The sequence below is a fragment of the Alternaria rosae genome (assembly GCF_020736505.1).
Source record: "Alternaria rosae strain MPI-PUGE-AT-0040 chromosome Unknown BKA58scaffold_3, whole genome shotgun sequence".
Lineage (NCBI taxonomy): Eukaryota > Fungi > Ascomycota > Dothideomycetes > Pleosporales > Pleosporaceae > Alternaria > Alternaria rosae.
In genome coordinates, this window is record NW_025763572.1 from 1,421,645 (window position 1) to 1,439,297 (window position 17,653).

At 53.5% G+C, this 17,653-nt stretch overlaps 5 protein-coding genes across 5 annotated transcripts; 3 read left to right on the forward strand and 2 right to left on the reverse strand.

Moving 5' to 3' along the window:
• Nucleotides 1-1,505: 1,505 nt before the first annotated feature.
• On the reverse strand, nt 1,506-2,185 carry BKA58DRAFT_380076 (uncharacterized protein; the record flags this gene model as incomplete). Its single annotated transcript, XM_046169870.1, has 3 exons — nt 1,848-2,185; nt 1,712-1,798; nt 1,506-1,637 (listed from the first exon to the last, which is right to left on the reverse strand). The coding sequence occupies exons 1-3, from the start codon at nt 1,939-1,941 to the stop codon at nt 1,507-1,509; spliced, it is 312 nt and encodes a 103-aa protein (XP_046027549.1). The 5' UTR covers nt 1,942-2,185.
• A 1,977-nt stretch (nt 2,186-4,162) lies between these two features.
• BKA58DRAFT_467352 (uncharacterized protein) lies at nt 4,163-5,817 on the forward strand (the record flags this gene model as incomplete). Its single annotated transcript, XM_046175057.1, has 3 exons — nt 4,163-4,443; nt 4,489-4,680; nt 4,736-5,817. The coding sequence occupies 3 exons, from the start codon at nt 4,163-4,165 to the stop codon at nt 5,778-5,780; spliced, it is 1,518 nt and encodes a 505-aa protein (XP_046027550.1). The 3' UTR covers nt 5,781-5,817.
• Nucleotides 5,818-6,766: 949 nt separating this feature from the next.
• BKA58DRAFT_124485 (actin-interacting protein) lies at nt 6,767-10,137 on the reverse strand. Its single transcript, XM_046164237.1, has 3 exons — nt 9,963-10,137; nt 9,820-9,889; nt 6,767-9,766 (listed from the first exon to the last, which is right to left on the reverse strand). The coding sequence occupies exons 1-3, from the start codon at nt 10,023-10,025 to the stop codon at nt 6,906-6,908; spliced, it is 2,994 nt and encodes a 997-aa protein (XP_046027551.1). The 5' UTR covers nt 10,026-10,137; the 3' UTR covers nt 6,767-6,905.
• Nucleotides 10,138-11,045: 908 nt separating this feature from the next.
• BKA58DRAFT_124517 (uncharacterized protein) lies at nt 11,046-14,963 on the forward strand. The gene is made up of 5 exons (XM_046164238.1): nt 11,046-11,332; nt 11,614-11,806; nt 11,865-12,138; nt 12,192-14,564; nt 14,617-14,963. The coding sequence occupies exons 1-5, from the start codon at nt 11,184-11,186 to the stop codon at nt 14,823-14,825; spliced, it is 3,198 nt and encodes a 1,065-aa protein (XP_046027552.1). The 5' UTR covers nt 11,046-11,183; the 3' UTR covers nt 14,826-14,963.
• Nucleotides 14,964-15,526: 563 nt separating this feature from the next.
• On the forward strand, nt 15,527-17,617 carry BKA58DRAFT_124551 (general substrate transporter). The gene is made up of 3 exons (XM_046164239.1): nt 15,527-15,871; nt 15,959-16,760; nt 16,854-17,617. Exons 1-3 carry the CDS (start codon nt 15,639-15,641, stop codon nt 17,505-17,507), a joined length of 1,689 nt encoding a protein of 562 aa, XP_046027553.1. The 5' UTR covers nt 15,527-15,638; the 3' UTR covers nt 17,508-17,617.
• Nucleotides 17,618-17,653: the final 36 nt, after the last annotated feature.

The following is a 17,653-nucleotide window of genomic DNA, read 5'->3' on the forward strand; positions in this document are numbered from 1 at the left end:
ATTTAGACTTGCACCTTCCCGACTCGCAGCATCTACGGAAAGCGCTTCCTACTGTGCGCCGTCATCAAGACAATCACCATCATTACATTCGCATCTCTTTGAGGCTTCTGTATCCGATTTCCGAATAAACGCCACTTGTTTCTCACCCCGCGACGTCACATGAAACATGCAGTCTCTACCATTTCTTCTTCCCCACTGTCACATCACATCATGCCCATCTACTCGGATCACAACTCCGTCACCCGCATCAACGGCTCGTACCAAGCTTTTCCTTCTTATCAAACTTCTTACACATCCAACCTCCATCAATCTGCGTTAGCGGATCGTGCCGTCATTCGAAACAATCGCTGGCTTGAAACGAAACGTCAGCCCTGCCAGGCCATCCCAACGGCTACCTAGGTAAATCCGACGCACGCGGCTCGGTAGCCACAACACCAATGCCAGTCCTTCTTTTCGTGCCTCAGGTGCTTCAAGGCATTGAAGTGCCAAGGTGTAGTAGATATGAGGGGTGGACGTCTCCACGATACTACGACTTCTACTGCTTCTTGTAAATGGTCTTTGGGTCTGCCACCGGCTTAATGGCTAATTCGGAGTACACATTCAATCTGCAAAGTTCTAGAATGCGCTTAAATCTAAACTCTCTGTCTCGATCCGGAGAACGAATCGATTCGTCAAGGCACATCCATGGGCACACCATACGTTATGACGTACTGCATCGGAAACATGCACTTGGGCAACGGGTGGACGCTTAGTGCTGGCTGCGAGAGTTCAAGGTAAATCGAGTATCCATGTACGCTACTCTTTCGCTTCAGTTACCGATTCTGCAAATAAAGTTAACTGCCTTAGGGTTTAGGATTAAAGATGCGAGAGACCTTGGTCTTAGTTCCCGCTCAACACTACACTTAGTGCTAGTGAGAATCCAAATTAACTATACATTGCGCTTTTCGGGGCCTGATGTCTCTTTCGCCACATCCACCGATACGATGTATGAAGACTAACGTATTAGTCTCCTCAAACGGTACTTTTCAGATGTATCGCGCGTCCTATACGCGATCTCTCCCATGCATTACGGACGAACCGAGGCCGTCTACTCACTTCACTATTTCAACATCGATTCTTCTGTTTCTCAAGCCGTAAACAGTAGTCTTATCATATATTCAGCACATCTCTTCACCGTTCACTCTGGTGAGTTCAGTCTTATTATCGTCACACGTGCCATAAAGATGCTTCTGAGAACGAAGGGCAAACAGACTTCAGATGGAAAGCGACCGGACCACGTACTACGCCATGAGTAATAACACGTCAATGCAGATGCGAACTAAATCAAAGGCTGCGCAGCGCTTTCAAATTTTCAAACACTCTATCCAGAAACGAGCGTGACATCATCTACTCTAACACCAGAATCCAGACATACTTCAGCATATAAGAAAGGTAAGGACAGTGTCGATCATAAATCTCGGGACTCGTCGATCGGCGAGATCCTCCAGCCAACCATCTAGTTGTCACTCAACACTTCCACGTAAGCTGAACGCCACAATCAGTGGCGAAGGGAGGGCTAACGCGAGAGCACTGAGCATTGAAGGTGCCATCAGCGTTCTCGGTCCAGCGTGTATCAGTTCCGCAACCCCTGACAACATCTGCGTAAGAACAGCAATTAGCACAAGGACGCGTCTGTGGTTTGGGGTTTGGGGGGAAGAGAGGCAGTACGTACAGCTGTTACCGTTCCTCAGCTTCACCGGGGAGCCGCAGTTGGGGTTGACCACCCCACTGCACGAGTTGTCGCCGTAGATCCACATCACTGGCCTAATATTAGACTTAATCAAACGTGGAGGAGGTCGTCGACTTACGGTTGTTACTTGCGTTGTTGCCCAGGGCAATGGTAGCCGTGGCTTGAGAGGCGAAGAGGCCAAAGGCTACTGCGATGATGGAGACGGAATGCATGATTGTGATTGAGCGTGGAGACCTTGTTTACTTTGGTGAGGAGTTGAAGTGATGATGGTGGTGAATCTTCGTTGCAATCGACCATGAATTTATACCCCAAGTTCATCGACCGCATGCACTTGCTGCTTTCATAGCGTAGAGTTGCATCTTGACGTCGTCGCTGCTATCTACAACAAGCAATACAACAGGGAGTGGAAAGCTTCCTAGGTCGTCGATGAGACTTCTTGCATGCTAATGGCGGGTGTAGCACTTGTCAACCTTGGTTCAACGGGTAAATGACAAAGCTCGCCGCATTCGCGCTCTCAGCAGATGCACGCCTCGTTAATGTGGGACGATATATCTTGGGTCTGACATGTACTACGATGCTCGTCTGATATGGCAAGTCCTTGCTACTTGGCGTCAGCAGTAATATATCTTCCGGCCTCAATGCGGACGCTTCGTGTCACTGCAGAAGAGCGGAACTGTTTGTCATTGCGACCTCTGAAAGCTAAAATGGGAACCGCAAACGTCTATATCTATCCAGCAATAACCTCAGCCAGCGCACGTGATGATGGGTAGATACCTAGACACCGGGGTACATGTTAGTGGGAATACAGTGCCCACTTGTCGACACCAAAACACATTTAGCTGTACTGGAAGTAATTGAATAGTCAGACATTGATGAAGCAAATCGCGGTGTATAGACGTGGTTTGTAGTGTTCTCGGGCATAAGGCTTTGGGAGGGCGACTACGTCGAAACTCGCGTTTGGCAAGTTACAACGAACACTCGACATGAACAGGATACCATCTCGTTTCTTGTGAGTCTCTTGACTTCAAGAGTGGTGAATACCTGCGCGCAATGGTTTGTGTCGAGTGCATTGAAATCAGCGAGCTTGTTCATGTGAGGTAACCGAGGGTTTTGATTAACATTGCCCCACTTCTGGCGCGCAAAAGGTCGCAAAATCCCCAACGAGCGCACCAGCTCTCAGCTCCGTACTCATTGCTGTGCGTATGTCTCGTGATAACAGCAAGGGACTCTTCTTCCTCAAGCGACTGGAGCAAGCCAGAAGTCTCAATGAAAAAGGTAATTCGCGTCAGCCTCAGATAGTGCGATAGAGGCGACACTGTGCCAGAGGATATGAGCAAGCCCAGGGATCCTCCGGCTGGTTTCAAAAATAAGAATAATCTTGAAGTTCCCGTAGGAACGTTCTACGAGGTTGTTAGCGACGGGATCTTCGAGCAGAAGATGGAGAGGAACGTACTCAGAGATTAAACTGAAAAGAACAGATACTACACTTGATCTAAGCCAAAAGGCAAAGAGAGCTAAAGAGCAGAAGGGGGGACGGAGGAGGATGGGTTTATATACCCGTGGGAAAAGTTTGAAAGGCGCTAGTGCTCTAGCGTCCCCTCTGGCGTTGCCTGGTCGATGGTTACGTGGAAAAACGTAGAAAGACGCAAAGGTGGGTTGGGTAAATATGGGACGCGAGGGCGGTGACGGTGGATGGCTCAAGGTGGGGGACCAGGCAGATACAACGGCTGCGATTCGATATGGGAAGGCTGTGATGAGTCGATCTTCCGTTGTGCAGCGAACACGAGTCGCAGAGAGTGTTGCATAAGATGTGCATAATTGTATTGCTGCAGGTTGATAGATCCAGGTGTGTCCTTGCGTAGTTATTGGACGGCATCAACGGCGATTTGGGCTGGAACCGATTGATGCGGCGTAGCCGCTAACGTACCTAGGTAGCGACGGCATACTTCGATTTTGCTGGTAGAGCGAGCGCGTCCTTACTCATCATGTTGCTGCTGCTATGTAGAAGGGTTTCTCCATTTTTTCCGGGCGAATTTCGAGGTTCTTCGGAAAGCCTACATGTATGGCCGGAACGTGGTTGGCGAATACGGTACTAAGAGCCAACGTCTCCCAGGGTTCCTGTGTGCCGCCATCACGACGAAGCTTGTTGCTTCCGAGTTTCGTGTCAGCTATACGGAGCCGTAGAGGTATGCGCTGGATTTCAAGTTAGCTTGTGATCGGTGGGGTGGTAGGTAAATCCACGGTCCGTGATCTGTTGTAGCTACCTAAGTAGGGTTTATATCGTAAAGAAGAACGTCTTCGTAGCAATCGCCAAATGAAAGAGAAGGAAGAGCACCTCAGTATTGGTTGAGGACGTGGCACGCCGCGGTTGCATACCTACACAGATTTGCGGACTGGAAGCTGCGACACCACCTCGGATAGCCACACGCAGCGATGATCATACATTGCCACGGACATATCGTACGAGCACGCGAGAATTCGAAAGACAACGCTGAAGCGGACCCCATTATCAAACTGCTCAATGACGCAACGGACAAAGTGCGAGGACCTGACGCAGGCCCGGCTAGTCTTCTGCAACTACAGAGGCTCTGCAAGCTCTTACTCGAATACCACGATCCAGGCCAATACCGCAAAGAGCGACAAACCTTCATGTGTGCAAGGTTTCCCTTGATTCCTGGTGCGGTCCTGGACCAACTGACTGCTTTGTGTATCGAGTATGGCTCGGCGGATCTGTGACAGAAGGCTATCGAACAGCTTAGTGCCGCTTTCGAACGCAAAGTACACGCCGATCATACCATCGATGTTACAGGTCGCTTGCTGTACAAGACACAAGATACCGAGCATTTGAAGAGGGCAGATGGGCTCGTAAAGTCCCAGAATGGTATCAAAAAGAAGATGGAGATGTGTGACAACGTCCAGGTAGCATACGGCCGAGCTCGAGACGCAGACAAGTAAGTGATGATAGAACGATAGAAAGCCGTAGTTGAGGTACTGAAACACTTGTAGTAAGAGTGCTCAGTCAAACATACCAGCCACCATGGCCACCTGGCGAGCCTCAATCATCCGCGATACAGTACCTAACAGTACTTTCCTGCGCCTCCAAGATTGCTCACCACTGCTTAAACACGGCCGAGAACTCAACGATGATGGATTTCTCGACGATACGCTTCGCTCCGTCTCGAAGGACGCAGATATCTCTGATATCGAGACTTTTCTAGAAGACGTAGCTAAACTCAACAGCAAGATCCCAGACGTCGATATCCGACGCTACTGCACCATCGCCCTCGATTCGAGCGCTTTAGCTATCAATAATATCGGTCTGTACGATCTGAGATACATGCGAAGAATCTTGCTACATCACCTGTCGACGGCTGAGCCTGCGATCCGCGAGTACTGTTTCAAACTGCTGCGTGCTCCGATGGAAGGAGCAGAGATTCGGAAAGGTAAGATCAAAGACGATGAGGTCAAAGAAATCATTCTCGTATCGGAAACGTTTGGAGAGAAGGTTCTTCCCCTTCTTCTGCCACACCTTGGCGGTTTCGTAAACAACCTCCCATGGCTGGTGCAACTACTCACCCAGGTCCAAGACTCAAAGCAGTGGGCTTCAGAGAACTTCTTACCACAATTCTGCACCACCGTCCTCGAGCCTGCCATCGAGCGAGCGAGACTAGTAGTCTCTAGACTGGACGTACCTGTCGGCGAAATGATCCGCGATTCGTTCCCATCCCGCAAGAACATAGCGCCAGTTCGCGGCTCCAATGAGGGGGATCGCGGCGTTACGGTGGAGGAGTTGAAGCTGCTGATTCCTCTCCTCGTAACCCTAGCGCGGGAGCATGTCGTGGATAGGCTGGCGCAGAGGATGCTGATGGACTTTGTTGACCTCGATTTTGAAGGCTTTCGCGACGTGCTCGGGGAGGAGAAGACAGAGGAGAAGATAGAAAAGAGGGCGATTGAAGAGGCGAAGGAGGTAAAGAAAAGGAAGGCTGCTGATGATGGTGGAAGGGGAAAGAAGAAGAAGAAGAAGAAGAAGGGAAGAGGACGTCGGCGATAAAGATTTAACACCACCGACATGATGACGAGGTAGAGAGATGACGGCGAGACGTGAGACAGTAGCTGGGGTGTACGGAAAAGTGGATACCAATTGAGATGATACGTGATCCCTTGCATTATCCCACGATGCTGCGCGTCAACATCTCAACATCATCCTAGGATTCCAACATATCTCATACCAACGTGCCCCAAACGCCATGATCGCTATGCATGACCTATTACCAACACGAACGCCATTACCGATGCTACCACCAATAATTACATAGTACAGATACCATACATCCCTCCCTGAAAGGGAACACAACATACGGGACTTTGCCCATTGCTCTCTATGTACATACGCTATCTGCTATCTTCCCAACAGTCCAGAAAACCAGTTGGCCAGGTTCTTTCCGCCCATACTGGGGGTGAAGGAGAGTACACTGTCTGTGTCTCTATCTCTATCGCTGTCGTTTTGTTCAAAACTGTCTGTGCTGCTACTCTCGGGCGTATGCTGGTTGGCATCTAACGTCTCCTGCGAGTTGGACTTGGTCACGCTGGAAGATGCGCGGGGAAAAGTCATACCGCGTGAACGGACAGGCGGCGTGCTCGGGCTGGGTTTGTCGCGACCGTAGAAACTGTGAGAAGGCTTGGGTGTACGATAGGAGTGATAAGCTCTTTGAGTTCCGCCTCGTGAAACTGCGAGTCGTGGGCCGAAACTCGATGGAAGGATCGGTGATGGTGTGTCCGTGTCGCCGGGATAGAATTTTGGTGTAATAGATGTTGGTATATCGCGGTGTATTCTAGGCATAGTGCTTGGTCGCGTAGACGGGAGTATATCGTCTGTGTCCGATTTCGAAGAGGCGTCATCGATTTGTGTTCCGCTAGTCACGACTCTGATGGTTGAGATGAGTGGGTCTGTACTCTCTGTAGAAGTAGAAGTAGACGAAGATGTGGGCGTAGACGTAGATGACACTGCCGCTACTGGTAGGTCCAGCCCCGTAGCTGCGGCAAATTTCATTTGCATCGATAGCGGAACGCCGCCAGTCTTGACCCAGGGGCGGACTGTAAAGTGTCTTTTCGGGAGATCTAGGACCACGGATCAGCTCAAACACAGACAGGAAGGCTAGGAATAGATGGCAGGCGTCTAGGCAGGACCACCTTCATCTCCCTTGACCTCCTCTGCATTCTCCGCTTGAGCTTCCGCTTCTCCGTTCTGACCATCAGCACCGTCGCCGTTTGTTTCAGCAGCCGCGGCGGCAGCGGCAGCGGCAGCAGCTTCGGCTTCCCTCTGCTGTTTTTCTGCTTTCGCTCTTTGTCTTGCGGCTTCTCGCTCAAAGTTCTCCTTGCGTGCGCGCTCATCTTTCGCTTTGCGGAGGCGCTCTGCTTCCTCGACGCCGCCGCTCTTCTTGAGCTTGCCTTCCTCGACAAAGTTTCCAAGCTCGCGCTTGAACTCGTCATCGTTCCTTGTCTCAAGATCACGCTGTCGCGCCTTCTCCGCTCGTTCGATGGCCTCAAGCCTGCCTTCGTGGTTCGGTTGCAGGGCCTTGACTTCCCCGAGTACACCATCGCGAGCCTGGCGTGGATCCACAGCTTTGTCGAGAGCGACTGCATTGAGCATGTTGCGGCCACTAGCTGAGCGCATTCCCTTTCCAGCCTCTTTCTCGCTTTCAAGATTCTGCTGTTTGGTCGCCTGCTCAACCAATTCAAGTGTTTGTGCTGCTTTCTCAAGATCATCTTGCAAGTCGGCCGCGAGTTCCTCCTGCATGGTGAGCATGTCTCGCTCTTCGCATACAGTCTGTAACTCCTGCTCCCAGATCTTGGTCCAGAGAGGCTTCTCCTTAGCGAGGAGATCTTGCAGTTTCTTGAGCTCGGCAGTGGCTGTCGACAGGTCCTTGGCGGTAGTCTCGAGTTGGCGGGGCAGAGGTCGCACGCCGCGCAGAACAACGTCCTTTCTGAGGTCTTCAACAAGATCTTGTAGGTCATCTACCCTGTTGACAATCTTCTCCGAGTCGTCTTGCAGCGCCTTCTTGCCAGTGTTAATGTAAGCGCGACCGCTGTCTCCATCGAGTGCGGGCAAGGCAGCCTTGATAGCGGTCGACTTCACAGCACTGGCCTTTGTGCGGATGGTGGACATGCTAGCTTGTATATCCGATACAAAAGATGAGTATGTTTGTCGCATGACAGCCAAATCACGGCGTAGCGATTGTACCTCGCTTACTTGAGTGGCTGAAGTAATGTTGGCTTCGGAGGGTGTGCCTAACGGTATAGGACGAGAGGGTAGCAGGGCGGAGTTGCGAGCTGAAGAAAGAGGTGCCGCTGATATCCCAGCAATCTCCTTTGTCGTTTGCTGTTGACGTTCGGCCACGCGTTGTATAGTTGCTTGCTGGTCCTCGACCACTGTCTTGATACTCTCCACCAGTTTGCTGAGTCCGCCAAACTTATCATCGATGTGGCTCTTTACTTCGTCGAGTTGCTCCACGTTCAGGACAAGTACAGACCTGTCTTTGATATCGTTAATGTCCTCCAACTCGTATCGAACACCAGAAACAGGGTCCTGAATATGAATTTCGGGCAGGTCGCCATAACGGTGGGTATCCCAGGCGAACTTCTCGATAAAAGCGAGTTGCAGGCGGGCCGAAGAAAGCTCAGCACCATCTGTGAAGACGTATTTCTTGATCTTGCTTTTGTACTGGAGAAACAGTGTGAGCTCTTTCCCTTGTTGAGGCGACTGCTCTGGAATGAACTGAGAGGGCTGTGGAGAGGGCGTCTTGACTCTGTAGGAGCTGTTACGGCTGGCTGTAGGCCTGGGCGGGTCTTCTTTCGCCGGTGATGCGGCTCCAAGCTCAGCTGGCTCTGATAATGGACCATTAAGCGTCGCACCTAGCGAGAACTGGTCGCCTTCTGGGAATTTCGGTTGCGCGAGTTTATCGTCTGGGGTCTTCTGGACGGGACTGTCTTCAGGACCCGACTCTCTTGGTGGCAGAATGCTCGGCGTGGCACTTTGCGAACTTTCCTCGGAAATGCGCCTCTCGTTGGGCTGGTCAAAGGAGAACTTTGTTTCCACAGCAGGTCTCTGTTGCGTAAGACTCTGATTTGATCGCTGGCGATTGTGCATCATGGACTGCCTGGTCCGCACTGCGTTCATAGACTCGCGTACATCCCGACCCCTATTCGGTATGGGCGAGTTCTGGACAGGTGGAAGTGGTATGCCATTTGTTCCGAGATGCTTCTGGATTTGGTATGCTGAAAATCGGCGCGAAGCCCTCCGCTCCAGCTCACCACCTCTTTGCAATGCCGCGAGCGCATCTTCCTGTTTCGGTGGAGGAGGTGGTGGTGGGAAGTCGACGGGGTAGTTAGGCCGCGGGGGGTCAGGTGGTTTGGGCATGGCATCGTCTGCGGGATACGGAGCAATAACAGGCATTTGCTGGGCGCTGCCGCTCGAAATGGACGAGTCGGTAGATAGCTGGCTTGCGGCGGTCGAGCGATTCGCTTTCGGGTTCGAAGGGAGGGCATCGTACTTGCTTGGAGAGGCGCGGCCGCCAGCTACCGATGATGAGCGCGGTGGGAGGTCGGGGCCGCCAAACGACGGGCTGTCCCCTCTTGAAGGTAGTCTTGTGCTCGCGGATCGCGGTTGTTGGTGCTCCTCGACATCACCACTACTCCCAACGCTGCCCTGTCGCGGACTGCCCCCACCGTTGAGCGAGCCATCTCTTCCTGTGCGCTGCCGTAACCGCTGTTGCTTCTTCTTCAGACCGTGCAGGAGGTTTATGATGATGTCTCGTATCCGCGGCAGGAAATTGTCGAGACTCGCTTGCGATGCTTCCTGGCTCAGCGTCTCCTCTAGTATGCCACGCAGTAGTTCGGGAACGTTTCCGAGGTCGTTGGTGTCGACGCCAATCGCGTTGAAGGCGCGCGACGCGATGTTGAACTCATATCCCAGACGCACGTAGACGTCCGAGACCTCGCTCTCGGTGGCGGTCCCGCGCGACCATAGTGTCAACGTCTCTGCACCGTGTTAGCACGTGTGGTATGCGGGGCTGCGTGCGCCGGGGACGCACCGAGGAGCTGCTTGGTGGCAACAAGCAGGTGTGTGACGGACTTCTCTATCTGCGAGAGCTGCTGCTGGGGCTGCATTTGATGCGTGGTCAGTGACGGTTGTTTGGTGTTGGGCGCGGGATGCGAAGAGAGAGAGCCCACGTACATTCTTGGGCGCACGGCGCGATGACCCCTGAGACGAGCGGACAGAAGACGACTCCTCAGTCATGGTGCCGAGGGCGTGTGGCGCAGGTGTGCGGCAGCAGCAGAGTGAAGGGCCGGACTGGGAGCGCGAGGGCACGACACTCTATCCTGGCAGTGTTGGCGACCACGTTGGGTGCACCGACGTCTGAGATGCCTGGGGCGAGCTAACACGAGAGTGGCTGGGCGGCACGTGGAGCAGTCTCACGTCCAACCTCACAGAAATTGTTTATTCCATCGGTCGAGCCTCTCTACGTCATGGACGGACAAGAGAGGTTGCCATGGTAGTGGTGAATAGTCGTCTTGATGATTGTATCTCTATCTTGGGCATGCATCTGCGGTTAGCGACAGGCAAAACCATGGAACATGTGACGCCCCGTCGCTTAGGTAGGCTTCTGACGTGAGTCTGCGATGTAGCTGCAGCCCTGGAGACTACGGCCGGCATCCGGCCTCTCTTCGCGCTACCACATCAAGCTGCTGCTGCTGGGTGGGTGGTGACTGGGGTAACCGTTGTGTGCATGCACTCTAGTACTCTACTAGAGCATGCTTGGAGCGCGACGAACAGGTGTTGCCCCGTATTTGTAGATGCAAGCTCTAAGTATTGTTTACTGCAGGTGTCTCGGACAACACGAGCAGCGCAGAATGAGAGCAGAGTGAGGCGTGAGGTCTCGCCTAGGACAACAACGCTCTTGGCTGGCAGCGCCCGTGATCGTGGCAGCTACTGAGATAGTCAGGCAATTGTCACAGTCAGGTCCACATATCGTCTGCCGTCCACCCAGTGTCTCCTCTATTCATCTCGCGCACCAGCCTGTGGCCTGCCTGACCGTTGCGCCCTCGTGCCGTCGTCCGAGCCTTCACGGCTACTGCCTGAGGCTGGCCTAGTTCCCGCACCTTGCACTTGTGTTTCATCCAGGCGATCCGCTTGGCGTTGCACCTCACTCTCGACTTCTGGCTGTTCACTCGGGCACAGCCTCCTATACCAAGTCACCACCGCTCCTCCGCCGTCCGGCTGTCCCCCTCGCAAGCACGTCGACTCTGCGCCTGCTGCCGCATTGAGCGTCCTGCGCTACTCTCACCCTAGAGTTGGAGCTCCTTCCTCCCCCGCCCGTCGCTCCTTCTCCCGCAACCACAAACCGAACCACCGACCCACGCTACCGAGCTCGCCCGCGCCCTGCTCTCCCCATCCATGTCCACTGCCGCTGCGACTCCGAATACCTCCTCCAATGCTCTAAACCCCGCCGCCAATTCCGCCCGGCCACTGAAGATGAGCACTGCTGGCAAAGGCATCGACGCACAGCAGCGAAAGCCCGGAAGCCCCATCGACGGCGGTCAGAAGTAAGCTCCTGCCCTGCACTCCCTATAAACATGTCTCCTATACTCCTGCCCCGCGTCCTTTGCATTGCAGACAAACAGAGGCATGCCTCGAGTGCTCCCGCCATGCGGGATATTCTCGTGTGACGTGCGGCTGGTCACATGGAGTCACGGTGCGACTGCCCTGTCCACTCGATGGCCCTCTCCCCGTCTACTGCGCTCAATTGCCTCATGTCCCAATGCTCTGTCCTCGACAACACCCTACCCACTTGCATCTGGCGCCATGCTGACCGGTCGACTTGCAGGAAACCTCCCGCCAAAACGGCATGGACCCAGGGCACCAATCCCATCACACAGCGACCGACTCACTCCCCCACCCCCAACGGTGCCGTAAGCTCACCTAAGCCCCCACAAAGCTCGACGGCTGCCTCCGCCGACAACGCTTCCCCGATGAGGCACCTCAGCGATCGTATGATGTACCTGTTGGCCAATCTGACGGTAAGTGACAGCTGGCTTTCCATGCGACGCGGGTGAACACTGCTGATGACAAAAATAGGGTCTTCCGGGCATCATTACGCTAAAGAATGGCGAAAAGTACTCCGGTGTCCTCTCAGGCACCTCACTCGACCCCAGCGAGCTCCGCTATGTTTTCAAGATGGTCAAGAAGCTCCTGCCCACCAGCAATGCTCAAACCAATGGCACTAGCCAGCTGTCCGACGACTACGTTGGCTCAGGCGATTACCATGTCATGTCGTTTGACATGAGCGATGTGGCTGATTTCAATGTCAACAACGTCGTCCTTGATAAGTCCCAACTCAAGGGCCAGAATGGTGTGTACCAAAATCTACATGTCCTTTCTATGCTAGGCTAACAAAAAAAAAAGGCACCGCAGGCTTCCGCACTGATACCGACATCTCTGGCAAGCTCGAACTCCGTGAGCGCAACCTTCAGAAGTGGGAGCCGTCTGAGGTTGATCCCAACATGACGCTCGAGTCTACCGGCCGTACGAACGACTGGGATCAATTCTCCGTTAACGAGCGCCTGTTCGGTGTGAAGAGTAACTACGACGAGAACATCTACACCACTACTATCAATAAGAACGACCCACAGTATGCGGAACGGGCCGCCCGTGCTGAGAAGATCGCCCGAGAGATTGAAGGTAGCAGCGCAACCAACTCACACGTTCGCGAAGAGCGCGGAGGATACACTGCGGCCGATGACAATGGCGACGAAGAGGACAAGTACAGTGGAGTACGACGAGACCTGACAAACCTGTCAAGCGGCCAGTCCAACCGGTACACCCCACCCGCACGACGTGCCCCCGCTCCTGAGGCGACGGTGCCCGGTGCACCGGTGGACCCTGCCATCATTTCGTCTTCTGTCGCACGACCTGCTTCGCAGTCGACACAACGTGTTGCAAGTCCCGCGGCACCAGCAGCAGCTGCGCCTGAACATAGTAAAACTCAAGAGCCCAGCAAAGACGCACCCAAGGCCGCATCAAAACCCGTTGATGCGCACAAGGCTATTGCGGAGCAGCTGCAGAAGCCAAGTAGTACGATCAAATCTGGGATTGCTGCCATCCCTCCTAGGAAAGCTGAACGGCCACACGATGCCACTACCAATGTTGAGCATGATCTGCTTGACTCCTTCAAGCAGTTCTCGGCAGCTGAGAAACTACGGATTTCCGATCGCCAGAGGGCTTTCGCCCGCGAGAACAAGGCTGTGAAGCTCAACGATCTTAAGAAGTTCGCGCTCAACTTCAAACTGAGCACGCCAGTACCGTCAGATCTTGTGCCCATACTCGCTAAGGACGAGACAAAGCAGCAGGCTATCGTCGACAAGGCCAACAAACAAGCGCAGGAAATGAAGACTACACCCCCGAAGGCGTCCAACACCATGGCAGACCCCAAAGCTGCCGCACGATCTGCTGTCAAGCCAGAGTCCACCCAAGCATCACCTAGCGCCAACGCAGAACGCCAACAAAATCAACGTGCTCGACCAGGGCAGCCAGCCTATGCGTCTGCTTCTTTGCGGGGTTCGCACCAGAACATGAACCAGATGCCACCTCGTAACCAAGGACTACTCAGTACCCGTCTGCAGATGAACCACCAGCAGCATAAGCAGCAAGGTGCCATGCCATACAACGGCGTCCCTCAACCGATACCAGCTCAGGATATGCGTATGCCACCTACTGGTCCTTCACAGCCCTCGAGTGGTGCCCAGACGCCTTCTTCCAGCGTGTCTACAAGGTTCAACGTTCGCGCCCATGAGTTCAAGCCCAACCCAGCTGCAAACACCTTCCAGCCTGGTGGAACACCAAGCGCTACCTCCAGTCCTAGGCCAAATTCGTCGAGGCAAGAAGTACGCAAGCCCACTGTCACCAACTTCTTCACAGGCCCGAAGCCCACCGTGAAATCACTGGATGGACTGAAGACCTTCAATGCCATTGGACGCCTTGAGAAAGAGGCGCAGTCGAACGAGAAGTCGCATCACTCCGATATTGCGCCTCCTTACAAGACCCCGCCTACGTGGGATTTCCCCTCTTCGAACACGAACAAGGGATATGAGCAGCTATTTGATCATGCTCCTCCGTCCGCGCCCTTGTCAGTACCACAGCATGTCATGCCCAACGGCCCCATGCCTCACCAACATCAGTTACCACCTCATCTCCAAGGCGCCCAAGGTATGCCACAAGGACCGACACCTCAACACACTCCCCGTGGACCACCGATACAGCCGCATATTGGCCAGGATCAACATCATTTCGGAGCACAACATATGCAATATTCACACTCGACGTCATCAGTTCAGCCTTCACCACGCCCGATGGCGCCATACATGTATGGCGCACAGCCTCAGCCGATGCAAGGCTATCCTCCACAAGTCCCGCAGTATGGTATGAGTCCCGGCATGCAGCATGCCACGATGCGCAACCCACAAGGCGGTCAGTTCATGAACGGTCCTGGGCCGGCGATGGGGGGCCAGATGATGACGAATCAGCCTTCAAATGGACCCTTCATGGGAATGCCGGGTAATCCACAGATGCAGATGTACTCTCCCGCTCCCGCTCCTGCGTATCCTCAATACCCGGCTCACATGCCTCCGGGCGCCAACGGATTCCCTAGCCCCAGGCCAGGTGCACCAATGATGAGCCATCAAGGATCGCAACAAGGCCACCACCAGCAGCAACCACCTATGATGTACATGCAGCCAGGTGCACCAGCTCCTCAGATGTACCAAATGCAGCCAGGAGCCAGTAAGTACACATTCATCGTTGTTCGTACAATAGTCGACTAACATCGCTTTAGTGGCTCCAATGCGAGGACCTTTCCAGCAACAATACCAAGGTGGTCACTACGGCTCACCACAACAACATCACCAGTTTCCCCAGCAACACCGTGGTACACCCAGCGGAAGTTACTCGCAACCTATGATGCCACAGCACTCATCGGGTCCCCAAGCTCCACCCACTGGCCCCGCTAGCCATGCACCGGACGGTAATGCCGAGCCCAAATGAGAACCTTCAAGCTAGGTTCACCGCAAATAAGCGGCGTCCGCAGCGGTCTGCTGCCTGAGCTTCATTACATGCTCTCCTTGCCTATTTTACCAGATTTTGCTATGCGCTTAGCTTGGGTGGGTTGATTAGTCACCGTGATAAGTGGCTTGAGGCATAGCGACAGGCGTTGACTGGGCATGATGGGTGCATAAAGGATTATGGTACGGACGACAACCTTGCAGGCCATGGGCATGTAATATGGGACAAGAGAAGGAAAGAACTGGGACGATCACTACGCTACACGCGATCGCAACGCGCCAGGAAGGAGCAACTCATGAGAATCGCTTTGGCGTTTTCCATCCTTAAGGCAGCGTTCAGGGGGCTGGGGTGGAAAATTACTAGCAAGCAGAGCAGGCTCATGTGAGCGCATGCTGCTGGATTACTATCAATACTATCAAGTTCACAAATCTCGTTCATGTGCCTGCAATGACCCGCCACAAGAGAATGACCTAGTCTGTGCCGCGTCATTATATGCTGAAGAGAGCACAGCATACATGGTAATGGATACTTGATTCTTGAGCATAAGACAGAACTTTGCGAGAACAGGTGCCTGTGTAGGCGGCAAGCAACACGAATATTGTCATCTCCTGGTGCCGCTGGTACCGCGTACTTTGCAGGTGACATGGATCACCAGGCACAGATCTGGCCCACCCGCTAGCGTGTGTCCAGCATTCCGCACTCCCGCGGCCATTCCGACACTACCCCAGATAACCTCCGCCAGCGCCCCATCCTGCTTTCTCTCCCGTACACGCTTCCTATGTATGTGTGTGCTGTATGCAGCGCCCAGATGAAGACGTAGAATTAGACAGCATGAATGACGCTGCAGCCGAGCCCTTGATCTCCATCGACCGCCGCGTTCCGAACGATGCACGCGACCGCTACGATGAAGCCGACGACGCGAGTATAAGAGAGGACGAGGTGGACGAAAGTGCCTTGGTGTCACCGGGCTTGTTTATTTGGTGTCTGACTATATGCGCCGGGGTTTCAGGATTGCTATTTGGATATGAGTATGTCGCATCGATTCCTGCGATGTTTTGCGCCATGCCTTATGGCATCTACAGAAATGAGAACAACACCATACTGACGCTGCACAGCACCGGTGTTATATCCTCTACCCTCATCTCCATAAACACCGATCTCTCCTCCCGACCCCTGACCACCCTTGACAAGAGCTTGATTACGTCTTGCACCTCTTTCTTCGCACTCCTCGCCTCGCCCCTAACGGGTATCCTCGCCGATGCATACGGTCGCAAAACCGTGATTCTCGTCGCAGACATTCTCTTCATACTCGGCGCACTGTTGCAGGCATGGACAAGCAGTGTTGGCGGCATGATCGTGGGTCGATCCATCGTCGGCGCAGCAGTCGGAAGCGCGTCATTCGTTGTACCGCTGTACATCTCGGAACTCAGCCCTAGCCCTTTCCGGGGACGGCTGGTGGTAGTGAGCAGTTTGTTCATTACTGGTGGGCAGGTTGTCGCTTATATCGTTGGATGGCTGTTCTCGGAAAGACTGCATGGATGGAGATGGATGGTGGGTTTGGGGGCTTTGCCGGCCGCCATACAGTTCGTTATGCTGTTTTTCCTGCCGGAGACACCGCGATACCTTGTAAAGGCTGGAAAGACGCAACAAGCGAGGAAGGTGCTGGGCAGAGTGTATAAAAGTGAGGAAAGTGGGACGAAGTTGGTGAACGCCGTGCTGAGGCGGGTAGAGCAAGAAATCGAAGATGAGGAGGATGCGGCTGGACTCCGAGGTACTCCTGACATGGCTAAGATCGGCTGGAGAGCTAAAAAGGAGAGGGTCCAAGACAGCTTCTCTCAGCTGATTGTCATTGGAGGGAATCGTAGAGCCTTGATCATCGCGTGTATGCTTCAGGGCTTCCAGCAGTTGTGTGGCTTTGTAAGTCTCCTCTCTCACCTCCAAGCAACATATACCCTATTCGTACCACTTGTATGTATCAGAGTATGGGATAACTGCTGACATTACTCTCAGAATTCGCTGATGTACTTCTCCGCCACAATTTTCCGCCTCGTGGGTTTCGAATCGCCAACCCTAACATCGCTCTCCATCGCCGTAACAAACTTTCTCTTCACACTGGTAGCCTTCCACTACATCGACCGTATCGGACGCCGCCGTATCCTCCTTTGGTCTGTACCTATCATGATAATCGGTCTCGCACTCTGCGCCATCGCGTTCCTATTCATCGACCTTCCCACCTCCGAAGCTTCCGCCACTGCCGCTACCATTGCCGGCGACAACAGCAACAAGATCTGGCCCCTCATCATCCTCTTCTCCATGATAACATACGTCGCGGGTTACGCGATAGGCATGGGCAACGTGCCCTGGCAGCAATCTGAACTCTTCCCCCTCTCTGTGCGGTCTCTTGGATCGGCAATGTCGACGGCTACGAACTGGGGTTCGAATACCTTTATCGGGATTACCTTTCTGCCCATGATGAATATCTTCACCCCTGTTGGAACGTTTGCGTTGTATGCCGTGGTCTGTGTGATTGCGGAGATTACTATTTGGAAGATATATCCTGAGACGGCGGGGCTGGGTCTGGAAGATGTGGGTGGGCTATTGAAGGATGGGTTTGGGGTCAGGGATAGTGTCAGGAAGTTTGAAGAGAGACGGCGGGATCGGTGATTGAGGTCTAGTTTGAAGAACCATACGTTATAATCGAGTCGTGATGTGCCTATCCATAGAGTGTGATGTCAAGAATATTGACAGGCCGAGATATGACAGCTGTTGACGTGAAGACCTACATCAATTTTCAAAGGATAAATGCCATC

What these genes read in the sequence shown, in the direction of transcription:
- BKA58DRAFT_124485 (XM_046164237.1), bottom strand. Translation starts at nt 10,025, where the DNA reads ATGACTGAGGAGTCGTCTTCTGTCCGCTCGTCTCAGGGGTCATCGCGC. An exon ending in CGCGCCGTGCGCCCAAGAAT is followed by an intron (nt 9,890 to 9,962) that starts GTACGTGGGCTC and finishes CATCAAATGCAG; the next exon opens with CCCCAGCAGCAGCTCTCGCA. An exon ending in TGCCACCAAGCAGCTCCTCG is followed by an intron (nt 9,767 to 9,819) that starts GTGCGTCCCCGG and finishes AACACGGTGCAG; the next exon opens with AGACGTTGACACTATGGTCG.
- BKA58DRAFT_124517 (XM_046164238.1), top strand. Translation starts at nt 11,184, where the DNA reads ATGTCCACTGCCGCTGCGACTCCGAATACCTCCTCCAATGCTCTAAAC. An exon ending in CCAACTCAAGGGCCAGAATG is followed by an intron (nt 12,139 to 12,191) that starts GTGTGTACCAAA and finishes CAAAAAAAAAAG; the next exon opens with GCACCGCAGGCTTCCGCACT. An exon ending in CCAAATGCAGCCAGGAGCCA is followed by an intron (nt 14,565 to 14,616) that starts GTAAGTACACAT and finishes ACATCGCTTTAG; the next exon opens with TGGCTCCAATGCGAGGACCT.
- BKA58DRAFT_124551 (XM_046164239.1), top strand. Translation starts at nt 15,639, where the DNA reads ATGCAGCGCCCAGATGAAGACGTAGAATTAGACAGCATGAATGACGCT. An exon ending in GGATTGCTATTTGGATATGA is followed by an intron (nt 15,872 to 15,958) that starts GTATGTCGCATC and finishes GACGCTGCACAG; the next exon opens with CACCGGTGTTATATCCTCTA. An exon ending in TCCAGCAGTTGTGTGGCTTT is followed by an intron (nt 16,761 to 16,853) that starts GTAAGTCTCCTC and finishes CATTACTCTCAG; the next exon opens with AATTCGCTGATGTACTTCTC.